General features: G+C 44.9%; 1 protein-coding gene across 4 annotated transcripts in view; it reads right to left on the minus strand.

Moving 5' to 3' along the window:
- Positions 1 to 7,817: 7,817 nt before the first annotated feature.
- The window catches only part of LOC144761836 (uncharacterized), a 538,733-nt gene continuing 527,571 nt past the window's right edge, over positions 7,818 to 18,979 (minus strand). For 3 of the 4 annotated variants that reach the window (XM_078647062.1, XM_078647060.1, XM_078647063.1), the window contains one exon: positions 7,818 to 8,056. In XM_078647062.1, the coding sequence (XP_078503188.1) occupies positions 7,917 to 8,056 (140 nt within the window). In that variant the 3' untranslated portion in view covers positions 7,818 to 7,916. The remainder of the gene's footprint in view (positions 8,057 to 18,979) is intronic. The other variant, XM_078647064.1, reaches the window with a different exon arrangement.

An 18,979-nucleotide genomic window follows, 5' to 3' on the forward strand; every position in this document is an offset into this window, starting at 1 on the left:
AGCTAGAGTATTATAAATGTAACTACATTAAGGGGATGGAATAAAGACTGAAAACAGTTGTAATTAGGTGAAACAATGGGCATGGCACGTGGCTTGAGTTACAACAGAGATAGGGGTGGAGAGGTCAAGGTGGAATACTGGCTGATTCTTATGGCTCCTATGTTACGTTTAGAAAAGTAAAAATATAATAGCCAAAAATGTCGATTATTTTAAATTATAACAAAGTTATTACAATGTGATGTTAACACCAAATTGCAGTAATAAATTGGGGTTGGGGGGGGGGAGTCTGATGATGATTTTATGGTTTATATCTCTTTATTGGTTTTCAAAAAGAAGAAACAAATTGACCACTTACAACCATTTGGCTGGTGGGAAAAGTAGAATTTAAAAGAAGGAGAGAAAGGATAGAGGCAAGAGGTTTAGAGGAGGAGAAACATTAGAGGTGTATGGGGGGATCAGCACTTGTTATTATCGAGCGTGCCTATTGGGCATCATCATCCGTCCTGCGGTTCTGCTGCAGTGATGCCGTCGGGTCTCGGGGGATCTCTAGTAAGTCCAAGCACAGGTAAGTACATCAGGCATGTAAGCTTGTTAAATTCAGTAGATAAAAACTACATTGTGGCTATCCAGGTTTTATCGGAGCGGGGAAGACTGTGAGATATGCTGTGTGGGCGTAATAAAAAAGGCATATATGTCTGACATAAGCTTTTTGTTGGAGGATCTGGTTATGCACCATTTCTCAAACTTCGTTAGAGGCCGCCCTGCGTGTATACAAACTGTTGGTTGTGTCATCCAGTGTCTTAGGGCAAGGTACTGCCAGTACGTGGATTTAGATAGCCCATATCCCTCCACTAGTTGGTGGAAGTCAATTGTCCCATTCTAGTCAAAGAGATCCCCACCCTCTTGCAATTAGCTTCCTGCCACGTAAGAAAGCTCTGTCCTTGACATGCTGGCCGGAACTCCGGGTAACCCATGAAAGGAGTCAATGGGAACTTAGGGTTTGGTAGGCCCTGTGCGACTTGGACCCTGTCCCAAGCCGTCAGCGTGGATCTCAACACCGAGGAGATATATACCCCCATTGGCGGTAATGTTTAGGAAGCCATGGGACCTTCCACATATACCCGCTATTGCCCGATCTATGAAACACCAATGCTTATTGGACATTAGCCTATACCATTCGACCATATAGCGTAATTGGGCTGCTTGATAGTAGCGCACCAAGTTGGGAAGTCCCAGGCCCCCATCAGCTTGCTTCAAATAAGTTTGTTGGCGTGCCATGCAGGCTTTCTTCCCACCCCAGACGAAATCCACTAAGAGGTGTTGCAGTTTGGCAAGTATCTGAGGAAGGGGCTGTAGTGCGACAGTTTGCATGACGTACAATATACGGGCATGTATAGTCATCTTGACTGCAGCTAGCCAAGACAGTGTGAGATGTCTCCATCATTGAAGAGCAACCCAGGTGTTATTTAGTAGTGTATTGTCGTTCTCACTTAATGTACGCTCCAGCGTGGAGAATATTTGAACTCCCAGATAGGGGACACATGAGTCCGCCCATCCAAAGGGGTAAACCACCTCTAATCGCTCCAGGTCAGCACTAGGAATAGTGAGGCTAAGAGCTTGGGTCTTGAGTATATTCATCTTAAAGCCTGAGACCTGACCAAAGACCTCAAATTCTCGTATGAGTGGTGGTATGGAGATATCTGGTTGAGTAAGGAACCACGTCGTCCGCGTAAAGGGAGATCTTGTGTTCTCTATCTCCCATGTAAATGCCAGTGATTGCGGTATGCTGACGAATACATTCCGCAAAGGGCTCCATATACAGAGCACATAGAAGAGGTGATAAAGGGCACCCCTGTTGGGTGCCTCTCCCGATTTTAAAGAGTTGAGATATAATCCCATGGACGTTAATTAGTGCCTCAGAGGCCCTATATGTGCTATTGACCCATTGCAAGAAACACGGTCCCATCAAAACCAGGCACAGATGGGGCCACTGGACCCGGTCGAAAGCCTTTTCGGCATCGACCGACAAGAGTAAGGCTGGTTTCTGTGAACGTTGGGTCTTGTCAATAAGGTGGTGTAGTCTGCGGGAACCATCGCTGCAATCCTTTCGGGGATAAAGCCGGACTGGTCCAGATCCACTAGCCCCTGCATGTGTGGTGCTGAGCGGGCCGCCAGTTTGCTGGTGAAGATTTTGAAATCAACATTCAGCAGCGAAATAGGACGGTATGATGTGCACTTCTTCGGGTCCTTTCCCGGCTTGGCAAGACCACCATTGTATCCATACGCATGAAGGTGGGGATCGTTCCTTCAGTACTGAAGGAATTAAAAAGGTGCATGAGTATCGGGAGTAAGCTCAAGGCCAAGATTTTATAAAAATCCATCTTTCCCCGGGAACCTTGCCCGACGCCAAACCTTGAATCACCTTCAGTACCTCGTCTAGTGTGATGTCCGCCTCTAATTTATCTGTGTCCAATGTCCGGAAGAGAGGCGACCTGTGCTTGAGCGACATATGCGGCTGCTGCTGTTTTGTCCGAGGGATCTGCCATATACAAAGCCATGTAGAATTTTTCAAATTCAAGGGCTATCAAGTCGTCGCCTTGTATTGTGTCACCCTGTCCGGTTTCTATCTCTGCTATATGGCACTGCAGTATTTGTGAGCGTACCTGGCATGCCAGCAACTTCCCCGCCTTATTCCCCCTGCATAGAAGTGCTGTTTGATGCAGAGCAGGGAGTACTCCGCTCTGTCGGGATCCAACGCTTTCAGCTGCTTGCGAGCATTGGTGAGCTGGCGACGCACCTACATTGCCCCGGTTTCCCTATGTACCATTTCCAGTTCTCTAACCTGTCCCTCTAGTCAGTTCCTCTTTTCTTTCCTGTCCCTGTTCAATCTGACCGCTATCACCAGAAACTGTCCCTCGATGACAGCCTTCAATGTGTCCCATAATAGGTGTATGTGCATTTGACCATCATCATTATGGTCCATAACGGTTTGTATGGCCTCTGGATCTCGTTAATATGTGCGTCGTACGTAAGCAATTTGTGTTTAAGATGCCATATTCTGTGCCTCTGGTTTTCCCCTTCAAGGCACCAGGAGAAGCTAATGGTTGCATGGTCTGAGAGTGACGCGATGCTTATGGATGTGTTCAGGATCCCTACGGTGATCCGTGGTGTAGTTAAAAAGAAGTCAAGTAGGGCATAGGACTGATGGGCCACCGGAAAGAAGGTGTAATCTCGGGCTTCGGGGTTACTTTGCCTCCAGTCGTCCACGAGTCCCACTTCCCCCAGCGACTGCTGCATGGATGTGGATAACGCGGCACGCCCCCGCATGACCCTTCCGGTGTGTGGTTCTGTCAAGGGCAGGGTCTTGTACAAATTTTAAAGTCTCCCCCTATTATAAGGTTTTTAGCCGTGATTCGAGTATTGTGCTTATGGCGTCCTTAAGAAACACCTCTTGTCCCTCGTTGGGCCCATAGATCAATGCTAATGTATAGGAATGACCTCCTATTACCACCCGCAATGACAACAGCTTACAAGGTATTTCCATTTGTACCCCTAGTATCCTCCCAGGGAAGTGTGTTGCAAAGAGCACTGCCACTCCTGCCTTCTTCCCGGACAGGTAAGAAAAACATTGGTGATGAAACCAACGGGACCGGAGATGCGTCCAATCTATGCGTTTCAAATGCGTTTCCTGCACAAGGCAAATATCGCATTTGATTTCTTTGAGGTAGGATATGAGTGCCCCGCGCTTCACCGGATAATTAAGGCCCGCACATTAAGGCTTACTATCAAAATGCTAAGGGGCGCCATGGAAGTAGTGTGGCTGTATGTGCATCGAACTCGGGATCCCTTCCCTCTCAGTTGTCCGTGGCCCCCCACTCTTGTCACCCGCTGGATGTTGTGTGTAGCCTAGGACCCCCAACCCGGCAAAAAAACATTTGTGTAGCAAGGGGGCAGTTGTCCCTTCCATCTCGGCGTAAGGGGTACAAGAAGGCCACAAGAAGGCCAGATCCACAAATGTGTTAGCCCAGGCCTAGCGAGGTGGCACTCCCTCCTGGCCCTCCACCCAAGTCTGCACCCTGTCAGATGTATCGGGCAGCTCCGTGTGCGATGTGACCTGATGACCTTACTTAACTACAGATCCCTTCTCCCCGAGCCCTTGCAGCAGATCTCGCTCGTGAAGTTCCCACTCAATGTAAGTCCTGACCGGTGGAAGGGTGCGCCATAGAGACGCGAAAGGAAAAAAGGAGATAAGAAATATGTAGAAGAGAAGAATGTGTAACATGGCATCAACAAAAGAACTGCCCTCCTTTGGGCACCAAGGGCGCCTTGGCGCGTGGGTCCATCTGGCCAGTGACCATGCAGCCCCATCTGGTCCTACAGTGGGTGGAAAACGGGCTCCGCCCGATACAGCCACTTTCAGAACTTGTCCCGGTTCCACCGGTAACCGAACTGCTTTCAAAATCTGCTAACAATTACCAATGCCTTCATCATTCCATCGTGTGGTCTTCGCCTCAGTCTCTGGCTTGCAACTGCTGAATAAGTGCCTCTCGTTCCTTTTGACTTTCTTTTTCGCTGAGTTGTGCATGTGTGTCTTTCCCAATGTGGCGTCCTCGTCTCTTCATTGTGGCATATTATTATTATTATTATTATTAAGCTTGTAGAGCGCCTGGTTACTCCAACGGAGTGTCCCCGTGCTAGGACACCGTAGACCACGGCAGCTAGCCAAGATCCCCCAGGTCCATAGGCCCTAAGATGCGAGAGCCCTGCTACCAGCCACCAGGGGGAGATTGAAAGAGCCGGGTTTTTTGTTTTTTTCGAAACATGTCTCCGATGGACATGTCCTCAGTTCCATAGCTAGGTTTAGATTCTTCCTCATCCGGGTGCGGGCCTTCCGAGTCCACGTCCACAAAGTCCACTCCCAGGGCCTTCTGTGCTTCTTGAAGGGTTCTCACTGCATGTGTTTCCATGTCCCACACAAAGAGTAGCCTGAATGGATGCCCCCACCTGTAACGTATCTCATGGTCCCGTAAGAAGGTGGTGACAGGACGCAGGGACCAGCGGTGCTACAGCGTAAGCTGGGAGAGATGTTGATAGATTCCCACCTGTAGGCACACGAACGGGATAGTCATCTTGTCCCGGGTAGCCGCCATAATGACTTATTTCTAGCGATAGGAGTGCAGGCATGTGAGGATATCTTGGGACTGTCCTGGAGTCTTTGCCGGGTGGCCTGCCCTATGCGTGCGGTCCAGAACGATCGCTTGACCTGCTACGACGTAGCCACATGTTGGAAAAGCTGTGTCACAAACTCCTCCAGCTGTCCCTCATCTGCTCTGAGAGGAACTCCTTTAATACGTATATTTGAACATTGCAACCTATTTTACAAGTCGTATGCACAGTTCTTCATTGCAGCCTCGCAGGTCCATCAACTCCCAAGCATGTGAATGAAGCTCTTCCTCCCTACTATCGCCTGTGGAGACATCCTGTTGTTGCAGGGATTCTGCACATATACAGAACTATGCACAGGAACCCAGGCCTTCGGTGTACCAAAAACACGCCGCCTCAGTGCCCAGAACCCATATCCGGCTAGCTATAGTATCCCATTCGTTCTCCGTACTACAGCGGAGCTACCAATGATTGGATATCCTAGAACAATCGACTCAGGGCCTCTCAGATTTCATCGGAACAAGACGCTCTTTCGCTTAGATGCTCATAGCTGTTCACAATGTGAATAACCAGAGACACTATATAGTTTAAAATATGTATTTCAACTAACATGCTCTGCGATGCAGTACACGTGCTAACATTAGCAAAGAAATGCATAAAAACAATATAATCAGCATAGTTACAATTCCATATAGTAAGAACGGGGACAGCATATTATAATGACAGTGGATGAAGCCTTATAGCGCGTTAGCACCCTCCCCGTGCTACAAGCTATATTTATTATATAAGTGGAAGACCTTTGGGCTTGGATGGTGGAACCCCCTACCTCAAGTCTTAGATGATAGGATTTAAATATCAAGATAAGCACAGCTCTTCCTCTGGCAAGGTTTTCTCCAAGTGTGTCTAACTTGCATCCCGTGCAATATTAAAAGCACCTGAAAAGTCAGTAGCGCAGCTGTGTTCCTTGTTATGTCTATTATGTGTGTTGGACGGACCAACGCCGATAAACCAGTGAAGTTGTTTTTCTGGCCTTAAACACGATGTGCAGACAAGAACTCAGAGCACAGCAGAAATAGTGAAAGGCAGACAGTTCCCATGCGAAGCAGCAATAGCAACAGTGTTTACGGGAACTAAAGCATGTAGTGTTGTGTGCATAAGCGACAAGATGGCGTTGATCCAAAGCACAAACTAATGCTAACTTAGCAACGTCTGCTGGCACCCCTGAACTCTCACAACACTGTCTCAATGTCACAAAGTTGTCCTGCAGCTTAGTGAATAGTTGCTCCATGAAGCTCCTCATGAGCGGTTCCTCTGTTCCGAGGTCAGCGTGGCCCGGGTCCCCTGTGACGGTAGCATCTCTGTAGCCCGACCGTCCGTTCGTTTGGCCCGGGGTTCTGCAGGAGATCTTTGGAGTTAGTCTCCTTTTTGGCGCAATTGGACGACATGTTGCTAGCACCAACTGGTGTGTGTTAGGCAGAGCCGAGACCGGTCCCTGCACTCCAGGCAGTCTCAGTTCTCGGGTGTGAGCAGACCGACAACCACCAAGGGGCTCTGTGACCTGCGGGCCCTACTACAGTCCCGTCTCCGCCAGCCCGGCGATAGAATCTGAAATGGCGGCTCTCTCCGTGCCAGCGATATCTATCCGGCTTGCTGCACTCTCCAGTGACTGCCCAGTCAATCACCCTCCCTTCCTGGGGCCTCTAGATGAGTTACCTGAGGGAGAACTTATCCTTCTCCCCCCAGGTGCCATGTAAAGTCCAGTGGTTGGTCCGAATGGGCTTCACAGAGGGGGGGACCGCCACAAACCACTGCCCTTCTCCCCGCTTGTAGCTCCGCCGTGGTGCAAATCCTGAAGTGCTGGGCTCAACTATCCGGTACAGTGGCAAAGTGAGCAAGGGACTCACGTCTGAGGATACCCTGCCAATTTATGGCGAACAAAGCGGTACAAAAGGGGTGGTGATGGACGGACCATCTGAACCAATCAAACACTCACACCCAGTCAACCGATCTGGGTTTAATCCATCACCGTTCTTTAGCCCACTCTGCCACCCCAGTTCAGACATGGCCATATGCAAATCAGTCTGACCCTGTGCCTCATGGGATCAGTCCAGCCCAGACTGCCAAGCCATGCCTTCGATGGACCGGAAACAAGCTTCCTAGGACCGGTTTCTGGCATTTCAGCCGTCTTCAGCCAGGCTTGCTTGAATCCAGTCGCAAAGTGAGCAAGGGACTCACGTCTGAGCAACCCTGCCAACTTATGGCGAACAAAGCGGTACAAAAGGGGGTGGTGATGGACGGAGCATCTGAACCAATCAAACACTCACACTTTTGGCCATGGCGAGCGGAGCTCCGAGGAGTCACTGCTGCACCGACGGCATCTTGGCCACGCCCCCCCTGATGATGATTTTAAAGAACGATAAATAGCAGGCAACTGTATTATTGTACTTGCCATTGTATTATTGTCATGATTAAAATGATGGGGATTGATGGTATTGCCATGTTCTCTGGATACTGTTCAGTAAAAAATGTTCTAACAGTGCCAAAAAAGTCTTTATATTAATTATATATGATTTATGATTTTCACCTACCACAAAATGCAATTACAAATGTAGAATTTGACAAAAGATCATAAAATAAAACCACAAATGCAACTAAAGTAAAATTGTGTTTATTAAGTATAAAGTATAAAAAATTTGCATAACAGAAAAGCAGTATTAAAAGTAAATTGTGACGTATGGTGCAACAGATTGTTTTTATACCCAGCCCTTAAAGCGGAAGAAGTTCTGCAGCTCCTTGTCATCCACTGATTTATTATGGATTCCTGCATAAACTGTTTTCAGGACATTTGTTTTGAGCTTATCTTCAAGAATATTCATATATTTCTCCAACACGCCTACAAAAAAACAGATAGACCTGGATTATTTATCAACATTTTGCACATACAGTCCCAGTGACATGGATGTATGTTGCTCACTCCAAAATCAAGTTTGCTTTTGTAAAGTGGTGATGCTGTTCTCTTTATACAAAATACGTGTTAGCATCCTGCTCCATATTTTTACACTGAATCTCACACCGTCCTCTGGGCCCCATGACTCAGAGGCATTCAGCACCAGAAGAACCACAGACATGCAACTCAGTGGCGGCTGCCTCGGAATGGGGTGATGAGGCACGGGGAGGGAGATGAAAAAAATAAATAAATAAATGTACCTATCGTCTCCGCCTCTCCTCTGTCTGCAAAACCGAAAGCACCCAGGTTTCCTGCCTCTCCCAGCCAATCATGACGCTGCATTAGATGCGTCGTGATTGGTCTGAGGGGCCAAAAAGGCCGCTCAGGCAGTGCCTGGGAGCCTGGGCATGTTTTCCACTGGGCTGAGCAACACAGCCCGGTGAAGAACATGCTAGTGTGCATGACAGTTTTGCCGGTCCGAAAGGGCCGGCTAAACTGTCATGCGCACTTAGGAAGTGCAAACCACTCCTCACTCTGCTCTGACAGCAGCGAGCCCAGTCCCGCCCCACCGACCTGGCCACGAGTGCTGCAAAGAAAAATAAAATTATAATAACTCTTGCTATTTATTATCATTTTAGTTTGATTTTTTTGCACTAGTGGGGGAACGCTATGCCACCTTAGCGGAGGAGCCGCCACTAGTAAAGGGGCAGCACTTGGGGCAATGACTCACAGATATCGTTGGCTGAAGAAAAGGTATTTTGAATTAAGAAACTCACAAAAAATCTAGGTATGCGGCTGCTTTTCATTTTAGTGAAATAATAAGTACATGTGACAGCTACTTTAGTCTCTCCCCTCATGAAAGCTGCTATACCAAACGATGCCATCTCTCCCCAGTCTTCAGTAGCATCAGTGGTGGCTCCTCCGTGATGGCGGAGGAGCGTTGCCTCACTGCCTGTATCAGAGCCAGCAAATGTCAAATAAAATTATGTTTTTGCATTATTTTATTTTGCATTTGCCGGTTCTAGCCACCGGTGTTGGAATACCATATTGCCAGACTTCTTGGAGTATAAAATGTGTTGACTTTATTATTCACTGCCTTCTTCACGACAATCATATCAAGTCCGACTGGCTACATTTCATTGGGTTTTAGTTCTTCATCACATTGAAGGCAGCCAGTACTGTTCACAGCACCATTTATGGTATGGGCCCAAGTGTTGGCACAGTTGAACAGTCCCTGAATCTTCTTACGGGTAAGTAAATTAAGGCCAGGGGAGGTTCTCTTCAATTAGCTTTCATGGACCTCTCCAGTGCCTTCGACTTGGTGGACAGGGCAAGGTTTTGGGACATGATGAGGGAGGCAGTGGTCTAGGCCTCATTGGTAGAACTCCTAAAACGCCTCCATTGGGACACTACTGCCCAAGTGCGGAATGACCAGGAAGGAGAATGTACCCCCACCCCCTTTGGGACCAAAAGCTGAACAGACAGGGCTGCATACTTGCTCTATTTTTATTGTTACTCTATAATAATTCCCTCGATCAAGTTTTGAGGGCCAGAGGGAAGGACTCTCCTAGGTGAGTGACCGATCTGTGCCCTTCCTTCTCTATGAGGATGATGTGGTGCTTATCTCTCACACCACAAATGACCTACCGAAGTTACTTGATTGTTTTAATGAATTCATAGGCGGATTGAAACTAAATGTCAACCATCAAAATGTATACATCATGACCTCTGGGCTAAAGAATACCCGTTCACACAGTTTTACTATTAGTGAGACCCCTATTACCATGGTCCCAAAATTACTTCTGATATATGATGGACTCAACGTTTAAGTGGGACAGGCTTTTATCACAGAGAGTTTTTAAAACAGCAGGGGCTATGGAGGCCATTTATAAATTAACCAGAAAACTAGGACAAAAAACTATTAATGAACTAATATCCCTTTACAATGCCAAGGGCTAGATGTAGGTAATTGTAATTTACCGATTCGAAAATACCGAATTTTACCGATTCGGTATTTTCGAATCGGTAAATGCAATGTAGATGAAAAGTCGGTAAAAAATACCGAATCGTTAAGATTCGGTATTTACCGAATCGGTATTTACCGATTCGGTAATTGCCATTCATTCCTATGGGCCTGGAGGCCCATAGGAATGAATGGCAATTACCGAATCGGTAAATACCGATTCGGTAAAATAGGGAAAGAGTCAAGGGTGGCATGGTGTCACTTTGACACCCTGCTGCACCCCTGAATAGTGCTGGTGTGCACATGTGGCATACATACATGCCCTAAGGGCATGTATGTCTGTCACATGGCACAGGTGTAAATGCACAGATTTGCATTTACAGAGGAATTCCTTAATTACCGCCAACTAATAGTTGGTGGTAAATAACGAATCCTTAAAGCACAAAAGCACTCTTTAAAGTGCTTACTACATCTCATTTACTGATTCGGTAAATACCGAATCGGTAAATGAACCACCTACATCTGAAAAGGCTATTACCGGTCGGTAACGGCCGATTTCGACCATTACCGGCCGGTAATAGCCTTCCTACATCTGGCTCCAAATGTCTATCGCTAGGAACGTATGGTGTGAGTGCCTGAGGCTACACCGATCCAGAGTGCTTGCAGGTCATTGAAAACAAATTCCTTTGAAGATTGTTAGCAGTCCCAAAGAGTACTGTCAGCTTTATAACTCATACAGAAGTTGGTCTTCTTTACATAGCTGTTAAAAAAAATGGCACACCTCCTACTGTGGTTGAAGATATGGCATTTGGCTCACATCAATTTTTCACGCCAAATTCTAGCTGACTGTATCAAATTGGATCACATGCATTCTATCCCATGACTTATATTTATCAAAAAAACATTTACATAACTTGGTGTACAAAATGTGCTCCATTTCCCAAGTGAAATTGACATTAAATCAAGTGTCAGGGTAAAATCTCTATTCAATGTTTACAGAGCAACCATAATAATGATTTATATCCAGGCTATGGATACAGTTTGCCGTTACATAGAGAACATGTCCACTGATGGGATTGCACCTTATGTACAATGGATTTCTAATACTGAATATTGGTTTTATTTAACACGGTTTAGATTGTGCACAGTTCATTTTCTGGTAGCCTTTCCACAGCAGGGTACTTGGTTCTTCTACCTTGCTCTACTGTCCCTGCGATAATATTAGCAGTAATCCCTTATCCCCTTTGTTTTTCTGTGGTTTTTATACTATTCCTAAAGTCCAGATGTTGAGGCCCCTTTAACGTATAAACAATTTCAGATTTTGCAGGCCCAGCCTTTGCTTTTTAAAGCAGCTGGATTCTTTATTTCTACCATGTACCCCTTAGTTATGTTCACCAAGTATTGAGAATTAGGAGAGAACTGAATGTTTTAACTTCACCTGTTACATAATGCTCGTTTCATGAATTTTGAAGTTGATATGTCTTTCCTTGATCGAGTGGGTTTCTATCTAAAACTTTTAACGTATTATATTGGGAAAAATAGTTCTCTGTATACGTTAACCTTATGTTGTCAACATATTCAGTACTTTAATCACTATAAGCACTTTATGATCATTCCCTTGTATAATTTTAACCTGTGTTTTACACAATGTGTCTGTCTTTTTATGGCCAAGCTAGCCGAATAACATTTTGATAGACTGCCTGACTAGTATGAGCCCTATGGAGCCACTCATCTGTTTGGCGGAAGCCTCTCTTCTCCTGACTCTATCAGACCGAAACCCCACTAGGATGTTACTCACTGCTGGGGAATGTTGGAGAATCACAAAGGAATGGAGAAGATTGCACCTGCAACTGATAGGCAACATGGGCTGCTGCATTTGGAAACTTGGGCCCAGATTTACTAACATTTTGTAACCAGATTTACTAACATTTTGCGTTGGGGTTGCATCACCTTTTGACGCAGTCGCAATGCTAAATGTATGTCTGGATTTACTAAGCCAGGCAAAACCCGATTCGCATAGCGCTGCCTTGCATTACCTTGTGTGAAGGAGGCGTTCCAGTCCATCCACCGATGGATTTTGATGCAAACCCATATTTACTAAAGTTTGTAAGCCTGGGTTGGCACCAAAATGGACCACCCGAGGCAAGTGTAACAAGAATAAATATCCTTCTTTTTTCTGCAGTGCACTTACAAAGAGGAATAAGCCTCTATGAATAGTTTTTGTGCAGGATGAAAACTATTCTGACCACAACACAGGCACCCTTGCATTGTAGCTGAAGGGTGCCTGCAATGGTGCTATGCTTCAACAAGTGCACCAGTGCAGAGAGCAGAAGCGTGCAGTGTCTTTGTAAATATGGCACATTTCTGTTCTTTCCCTTTCATGCAACTGAGTGCAGCCAGTTTAGAAAATCAGGGCCGTGGTGTGCTATCTGTATCTTTCGCCTAGAGGGACCATGGCAGGAGTACTTGTTGGCTTTTGCAGGCAGATGGCATCGGGCATCAGTAGGGGTAGCCAACACCCTGGCCCTAATTTCTCAGAGGCAATTCTGGCCACTGCCATCAGAACCTTTATACAAGATGTGGTTTCCCCATGTATCATGGACAACAATACAGCTCTCGTTGGCTCCCTTAGGCATGGCTGCAGCTTACAAAAGAGGTGTAGGGAGCCAAACCTAAGGATCTGACAAGCTGGTAGTTAGAAGATTTTTCCTTCCCATGAAGATCAGGGGACAATGGTTACCTCTTTCATCTACACACCAGCCTTACATAGGCAGAAGAGGCTAGGATATAGGAGAGAGCGACGTATATAAAGGATCAGGGGCTAAGGTGCTATCCCAAGGTAGACCCCACCCAGCAGAAGTATAAGCACCAATAGGGACAGGAAGACTTTACAATGTCCAATACATTGCTGCAGGAAGAACTTAACAGAGGCTCACCCCTCTAACCCATAGAAAACCCTGACCTGTGCCGTATCTCTTCTAAGCAAAGAGACTTTCCATGGATGTGGAGTAAGAGATTAGAAAGGGCCAACCTGAAGGCTCAGTTTAACATCTAACCTGTTATTATGTAATAACCACAAGCATATCAAACACTGTGTGGACAATTCTAATAAATCCCATTCTTCTATATTATTGGCATGTCTCGAGATCCATTTAACTTTCACAGGCCCACAATACTTTGCAGCACCATTTTGGCTATATACCAGATCAGAAATCTTGCCTGGAAACACGGTACATTGAGAGAGTGAGACAAAGGGAATAGACTTCTCGGGGACAGTAGTGGTGCATTACAGTTCCTTGCAAGTGTCTATGAGTGCCACCAAGACAAGGGGTTTAACTTAGTGAGGAGTGCTAAATCACAAAGCAAAAAAGCCAGTTTTGCACTGAATAAATGAGGCATAACAAGTAGCAACAGTTACCATCCACTTTTGCAGTACAATTACGCATAGCATTTTGCTCATGGTGACTGCACAGGCCTTAGCATGTTAGACACCACTGCCATGTTATTAATGTGTTAAAAATAATCCACCCGAAAACAACTTTATTGCTATACAGAACATTTCCAGAAATTGCAATTGGGGTGCATCATAAATTTGCCGTTTGCAATATGGGCTAAATGAGCACCAGATTGTTCTGAAAATCTCATAGGGTTAATCCAATTAAAATAATGAATAATGGGATCAGCACGTTGATCTCAACCAGGGTGAGGTGGCTAGTTGCCCTCCCGTCTTTAATTAATATAGTTTTCCCTTTGACCTGCCTCTGGTGTCCTGAAATCTTATTTGATTGTTTTGTTGATTACTGGTATATGTAAGGTTCAACCGAAAATGTTGTGTATGCACACACATTGTGTGTTTGGGAGAGGCACAGAATGCATGAAAAAACGGTAATGTTATTATATGCCTGCAATTAAAAACAGTTATTCTACATTCCAGAAGCCTATGTCACTACCAAGTAAAACATATAGGTTTCTATCTTCAAGGGCCTATGGTAGGAATTAAAAGAAATTGCTAGCTATGAATAATTTGGTAGCGAACACTATTTTTACTCTGCGGACAGAGGACGATATCGGGCTAGGCAAGGACAGGTTTTCCTTGATACATGAGCATCTTTTTAACCAATTGAAAAGTTTTTTTATTGTTAAAAATAAAAAAGGACCAGTTCCATCCACTACTAAGGCGGCACCCTGGTATAATTCTACCTGCCACTTAGCTTACAAGTCTTTGGCAGTTGCAATTAGGAGCAAGGACCAGGTATCTACAACAGAAAAAAGGCAGGTCTACAAGATATCAAAATCTAAGGCAAAACGTGATTGGGATGAGGCTCACTGGGCCGCACTCCTTGAGGCCTGCTCGGGGAGGGACATGACGCGATTTTGGCACCTGGTTAAATGGGGGAGTGGAAACATCTGTAAAGTGCCCTCCAATCATGTGGAACCTGATCGGTGGATTAATCACTATAGAAGCCAACTTGCAAAAGATACGGGGCCCCAGGATTCCTTTGATGTGCTCGGGTTTGACTATTCCCCTCCCCTCAATATTACTTACAAGGAAGTAGACGCAGCTCTTCTACAAGTTTCTAAAGGGAGGGCCCCAGGCATTGATTGCATCCCGCTGACCTTGGCACGATGGGCAACATATATCCAACTTTTAATGAACGCCATTGATAAAGGAGCAGCGATCCCCTCTTCCTGGGCAGGGGCAGTAATCCTTCCTATCTACAAAAAGGGGCATCCCTCCCTCCCAGGTAATTATAGGCCCATAAGCCTGAACGATTGCATTCAGAAGGTTGTGGCAAGAGTGATCTTAGGAAGAATGCAGTCTTGGATGGATGATTCCCACATCCTATCAGATTTACAAGCAGGGTTTAGACGTTGCATTAACACAGTTGTAACACAGGTGCTAAGGCTTATCCTTATTTATTGGCGCACCGTCACTTTGGGGAAAGGGTCTATATATGCAGCTTTTGTGGACCTTAGGTCTGCATTTGACCTAGTCCCGCGCTCTAAATTGTGGCATAATCTCGTAAGGTTGGGTATGCCACTGGAAATTTTGACCTTTGTTGTCAAGTTGTATACAGACAATTTTGCACAAGTTCGGTGGGACACGGCAGGGCACACCACTAATACATTTTTCGCTGAAAAAGGGGTAAGACAGGGGTGCGTCCTTGCGCCCACCCTATTTTCTATTTACATCAATGGGGACTTGAAATATTTTGAAAACTGTCCAACTGATGCTTCGACTCTTGGTGGAACAAAGATCCACTCCTAATGTTCGCCGATGACACCCTCATTCTTTCCAAAACGGGTCAAGGGCTCCAATGTGCCCTGCATAGATTTGAGGAGTTTTGTGTCGATCATGACATGGCGGTGAACGTTGATAAAACCAAGTTCATGATTCTCCGGAACTCCAGTGAACCTACCGGCGAAGTTAGGATGAAGGAGGGTGCTCTAGAGCAAACTGAAATTTTCTCATATCTGGTAGTACCTCTAGATAAAAGGATGAGCTGGAAGCCACAAATTGACTGTCTTTTGACCAGACATGCCCAACTATTGGGGGTGCTGCTTAGGGAACACAGTCTCTCTTTTACAAAACCGGTAGCTCCTGTACTGCACATTTACAATGCCAAAATTAGTGCCTCAATTTTGTATGGTTCAGAGCTATGGGCGTATGTTAATATGGACGCCCTGGTGGTGGCACAAAACAAATTTCTACGCTCATTAACGGGGTTGCCGAAGTCCACTCCTTTGATTTCCTTGTATATGGACTTGGGGTGCCACTCTATTCGGGATATCGCCCGGTATAGTCAAGTATCCTATTGGCGAAGACTTTGGGTAACTCCCGAATTAGCCATCTATGCATCGGCTGTAACAGAAATTCGAGACATGGATGTGAACAACAAAATTGAGTGGTTCAGGTGCATAAAAAATGTTCTCTGCGAGCTGGGTTTGAGTCGGCTATGGACTTCCCCTGTGGATAGTCATTTCCCAAGCAAACCCGAGCTCAAAGCAGCCTATTGGCATCTAGTCTATTCTAGGGAGTTTGCTTCTACTAACAGCTCTTCTTTGTCTAGCACCTTTCTACAAATTAAATCAGAACCCACCTATGAATCATATTGGGATGTAATCACTTCTTCCCGTGATAGAAAACTTTTTCACCAAATTAGAGTGGGTATTCTACCCACCAATGACTTTACTTCAAAGTGGTCTAACTCGGACAACAACCATAGTAATTTGTCCCTTCTGCCCGGGCAGGATTGAAACTGTGGCCCACATTTTAATTGCTTGCCCCGTGTACCGTCAACCGAGACAACACTGGCTGAAATCTGTGTGTTTATTAATGGGAACCAGGGACTTTCGTGAGGCTTATAGACTACTAAAAACTGCAGTGGATGGCCCTATAGTGATTGCATTAGCTAAGTTTTGGGGCTGGGCATGGGTGATTCGCTGGTCTTTATTGAAGAACAGATAATAATTTTTTTAGTATACTTAAATTATGATGCTATTGTATATGTTCTTCTTCTCTTTTATGATTGATTGATGCTCTGCTTAATAGGGATGTAGCTCTCCGGCCCGTTGTTTGGTCGTATACTTTTATTCTGTTTTAAATTATTTTTTTTTTTTAACTAAATTTCGTGTATTTGAGTGTTCTCCCAGTCTCGCTGTTGTGATAGTGTAATGTCATTGTAAAATTCAACCCCTGTCTTTGTAACTTGCTGACTTTTGTGATTTTTAAAATAAAATCGAAATAAAGTTTATAAATTGGAAAAATTGGAAATAAAATACATTCAGAAATGGTGAAGATCCAATCTTTATTTACAGATTATTATATATTGTGAACTAAACCAATAGGTCTGATATCAAAGTACTCCAGAACTCAGCAAGACACATAAACATACAAAATGGTATCAACGTACCAGCATATTATTCACGATTCTAAATATCACCTTTTTGAGCCTTTTGTCACCTCTCAATACAGAGATCCCCTAAAGACGTTGACCAAATTAACTGCTTTAGCTAAATGTTGGTACCTTTTGTCAGATTTACTAGACATCTGACGGCAGACACTCTAGACTATGGCAATTCTCAGTTCACAAAGGCAGACCTACAACACAGTAGGTGCTCATCACCTTTTAAGCTCAAACATGGACCTTATCAAAGTACTTCAGAATTCAGTAAGACAGATGAACATACAAAATAGTATTGAAATACAATCATCACAAATCTAAATATCACCTTTTTGAGCCCGTAGTCGCCTCTTAATCCAGAGACCCCCTAAATAGGTTGAACATATGTAATGCTTTACCTAAATTGTTATACCTTCTACCAGAGTTATTTTGACATCTGATGGCAGACATTTTAGACTATGACAACTCTCAGCTCATAGAAGTAGACTTACAACATGGTAGGTGGCAATCCCAACATTACTGGGTCATCACTAAGGCACATATTCGTACCAATGCAGTTGTACATTGTGCTTGTTTCTTCAAACAGGTGACTGGAAAGACAAAGAGACTCTCTCCCTGTTCCTCTGCTGTGGAGAGGCTGAGCTGGAACAATGGGAAGACATCCACATGATCACCAGGGAGGACGAAGACTTGAACAAATGTAGGTGAGAGATCAAAACCAAAACTATGTTATCGAAATCACGATTGCTTAGTTTTTAGGTCTCACCTAGGCAGCGCATGCGCTGTCTCTATGAGACATGCTGTGTTCACTGTGACGGGCTTACAGTCCGCCCACAGCTATTACTTGGTAACTTTAACAGCCCTTTGCAAAGGCTTGCTTCTGTGTGGTTATTTTAGCTTATGTTTCCCTTGGTTTCACATGTTTTCCTGCCCACGGAGCACGCCCTTATTACTTGTCTCCTTTCACTTGTGTGCATTTACGTTTGTTTGTGCGTACTATTTTTTGTGTGTTTCTCTCTGTGTTTTGGGTAGGTCTTCTTTTCGTCCTTTTTCGTGTTGGTGAAGCTGTTAGTCCTTTTATGTGTATATTTTCGGCAATATGCAAACTTATGTTTAGGCATGGGGAGATAAAGTGATTTGCCTAGAATCACAGGATGTTGTGCCAATGCTGAGACTTGAACCTGGTTGTCCCATCCCAAAATCGGCAGCCCTGGCCGTTACGCCACATCATTGCCTCACTTGATCTCCTGTGCCTATAAAAGGAACGTGGTCCCGTATAATATAACTGGTGCGCATGTAAAGCACTCTGTTACTTTGGGTCGAGTTAGTGCTATATTAAGAAAAAAAATGAATGTAAGTGTATGAGTGGTACATGCAATTCTATCCTAAACAAAACAGTGGTTGTTTAGATGGGCGTGGCGACATTAGACCTGTTCAGCCCCCTTGGTAACTCTTCCCCCATTTCATCAATACTATTATTTCAGAACTATTGCTTAGGAAAACTCTGTTTTGGCAAGAGTTATTATACTCGTGAGTTTACTAATTATTTCTAAAAAATTATAACATGTTAATCCGGCCATTCAGAATTTTTACCAATACTGTCCATTACATGCCATACTACAAGTTATCCAATCCCAAACATATTTCTGATTTGTTTCTAATAGAAACACTTTAGTCTGCCCTTTCAAAAGCTTTCACAGAAATGGTAGCAAACACAATTATGAAATGGAGGATGCTTATAGCTCCTACTGTAAGTCTGCAAGATGTTTGTTGTGTTCAAACAGCCGGCAGGGCCCAACCCCTCAACTCTCCCATCAGAAGCCGTAAACAAAGGAGACCGTTCTTGTAGATGCGGAGAACCCCAAAACGCGTTTTGTCTCAGTATGGATAGAGCACATCCCTTGACTCGAGACAGAAACCATGTTTCTTCTGAAAAAGGAGGAGGGGGGTTGTACAGTCCCCTTTGCTGTCCCACGTTTGCCAAACCAATCTGCTCCCGTT

This window comes from Lissotriton helveticus, chromosome 6, assembly GCF_964261635.1.
Source record: "Lissotriton helveticus chromosome 6, aLisHel1.1, whole genome shotgun sequence".
Classification (NCBI taxonomy): Eukaryota; Metazoa; Chordata; class Amphibia; order Caudata; family Salamandridae; genus Lissotriton; species Lissotriton helveticus.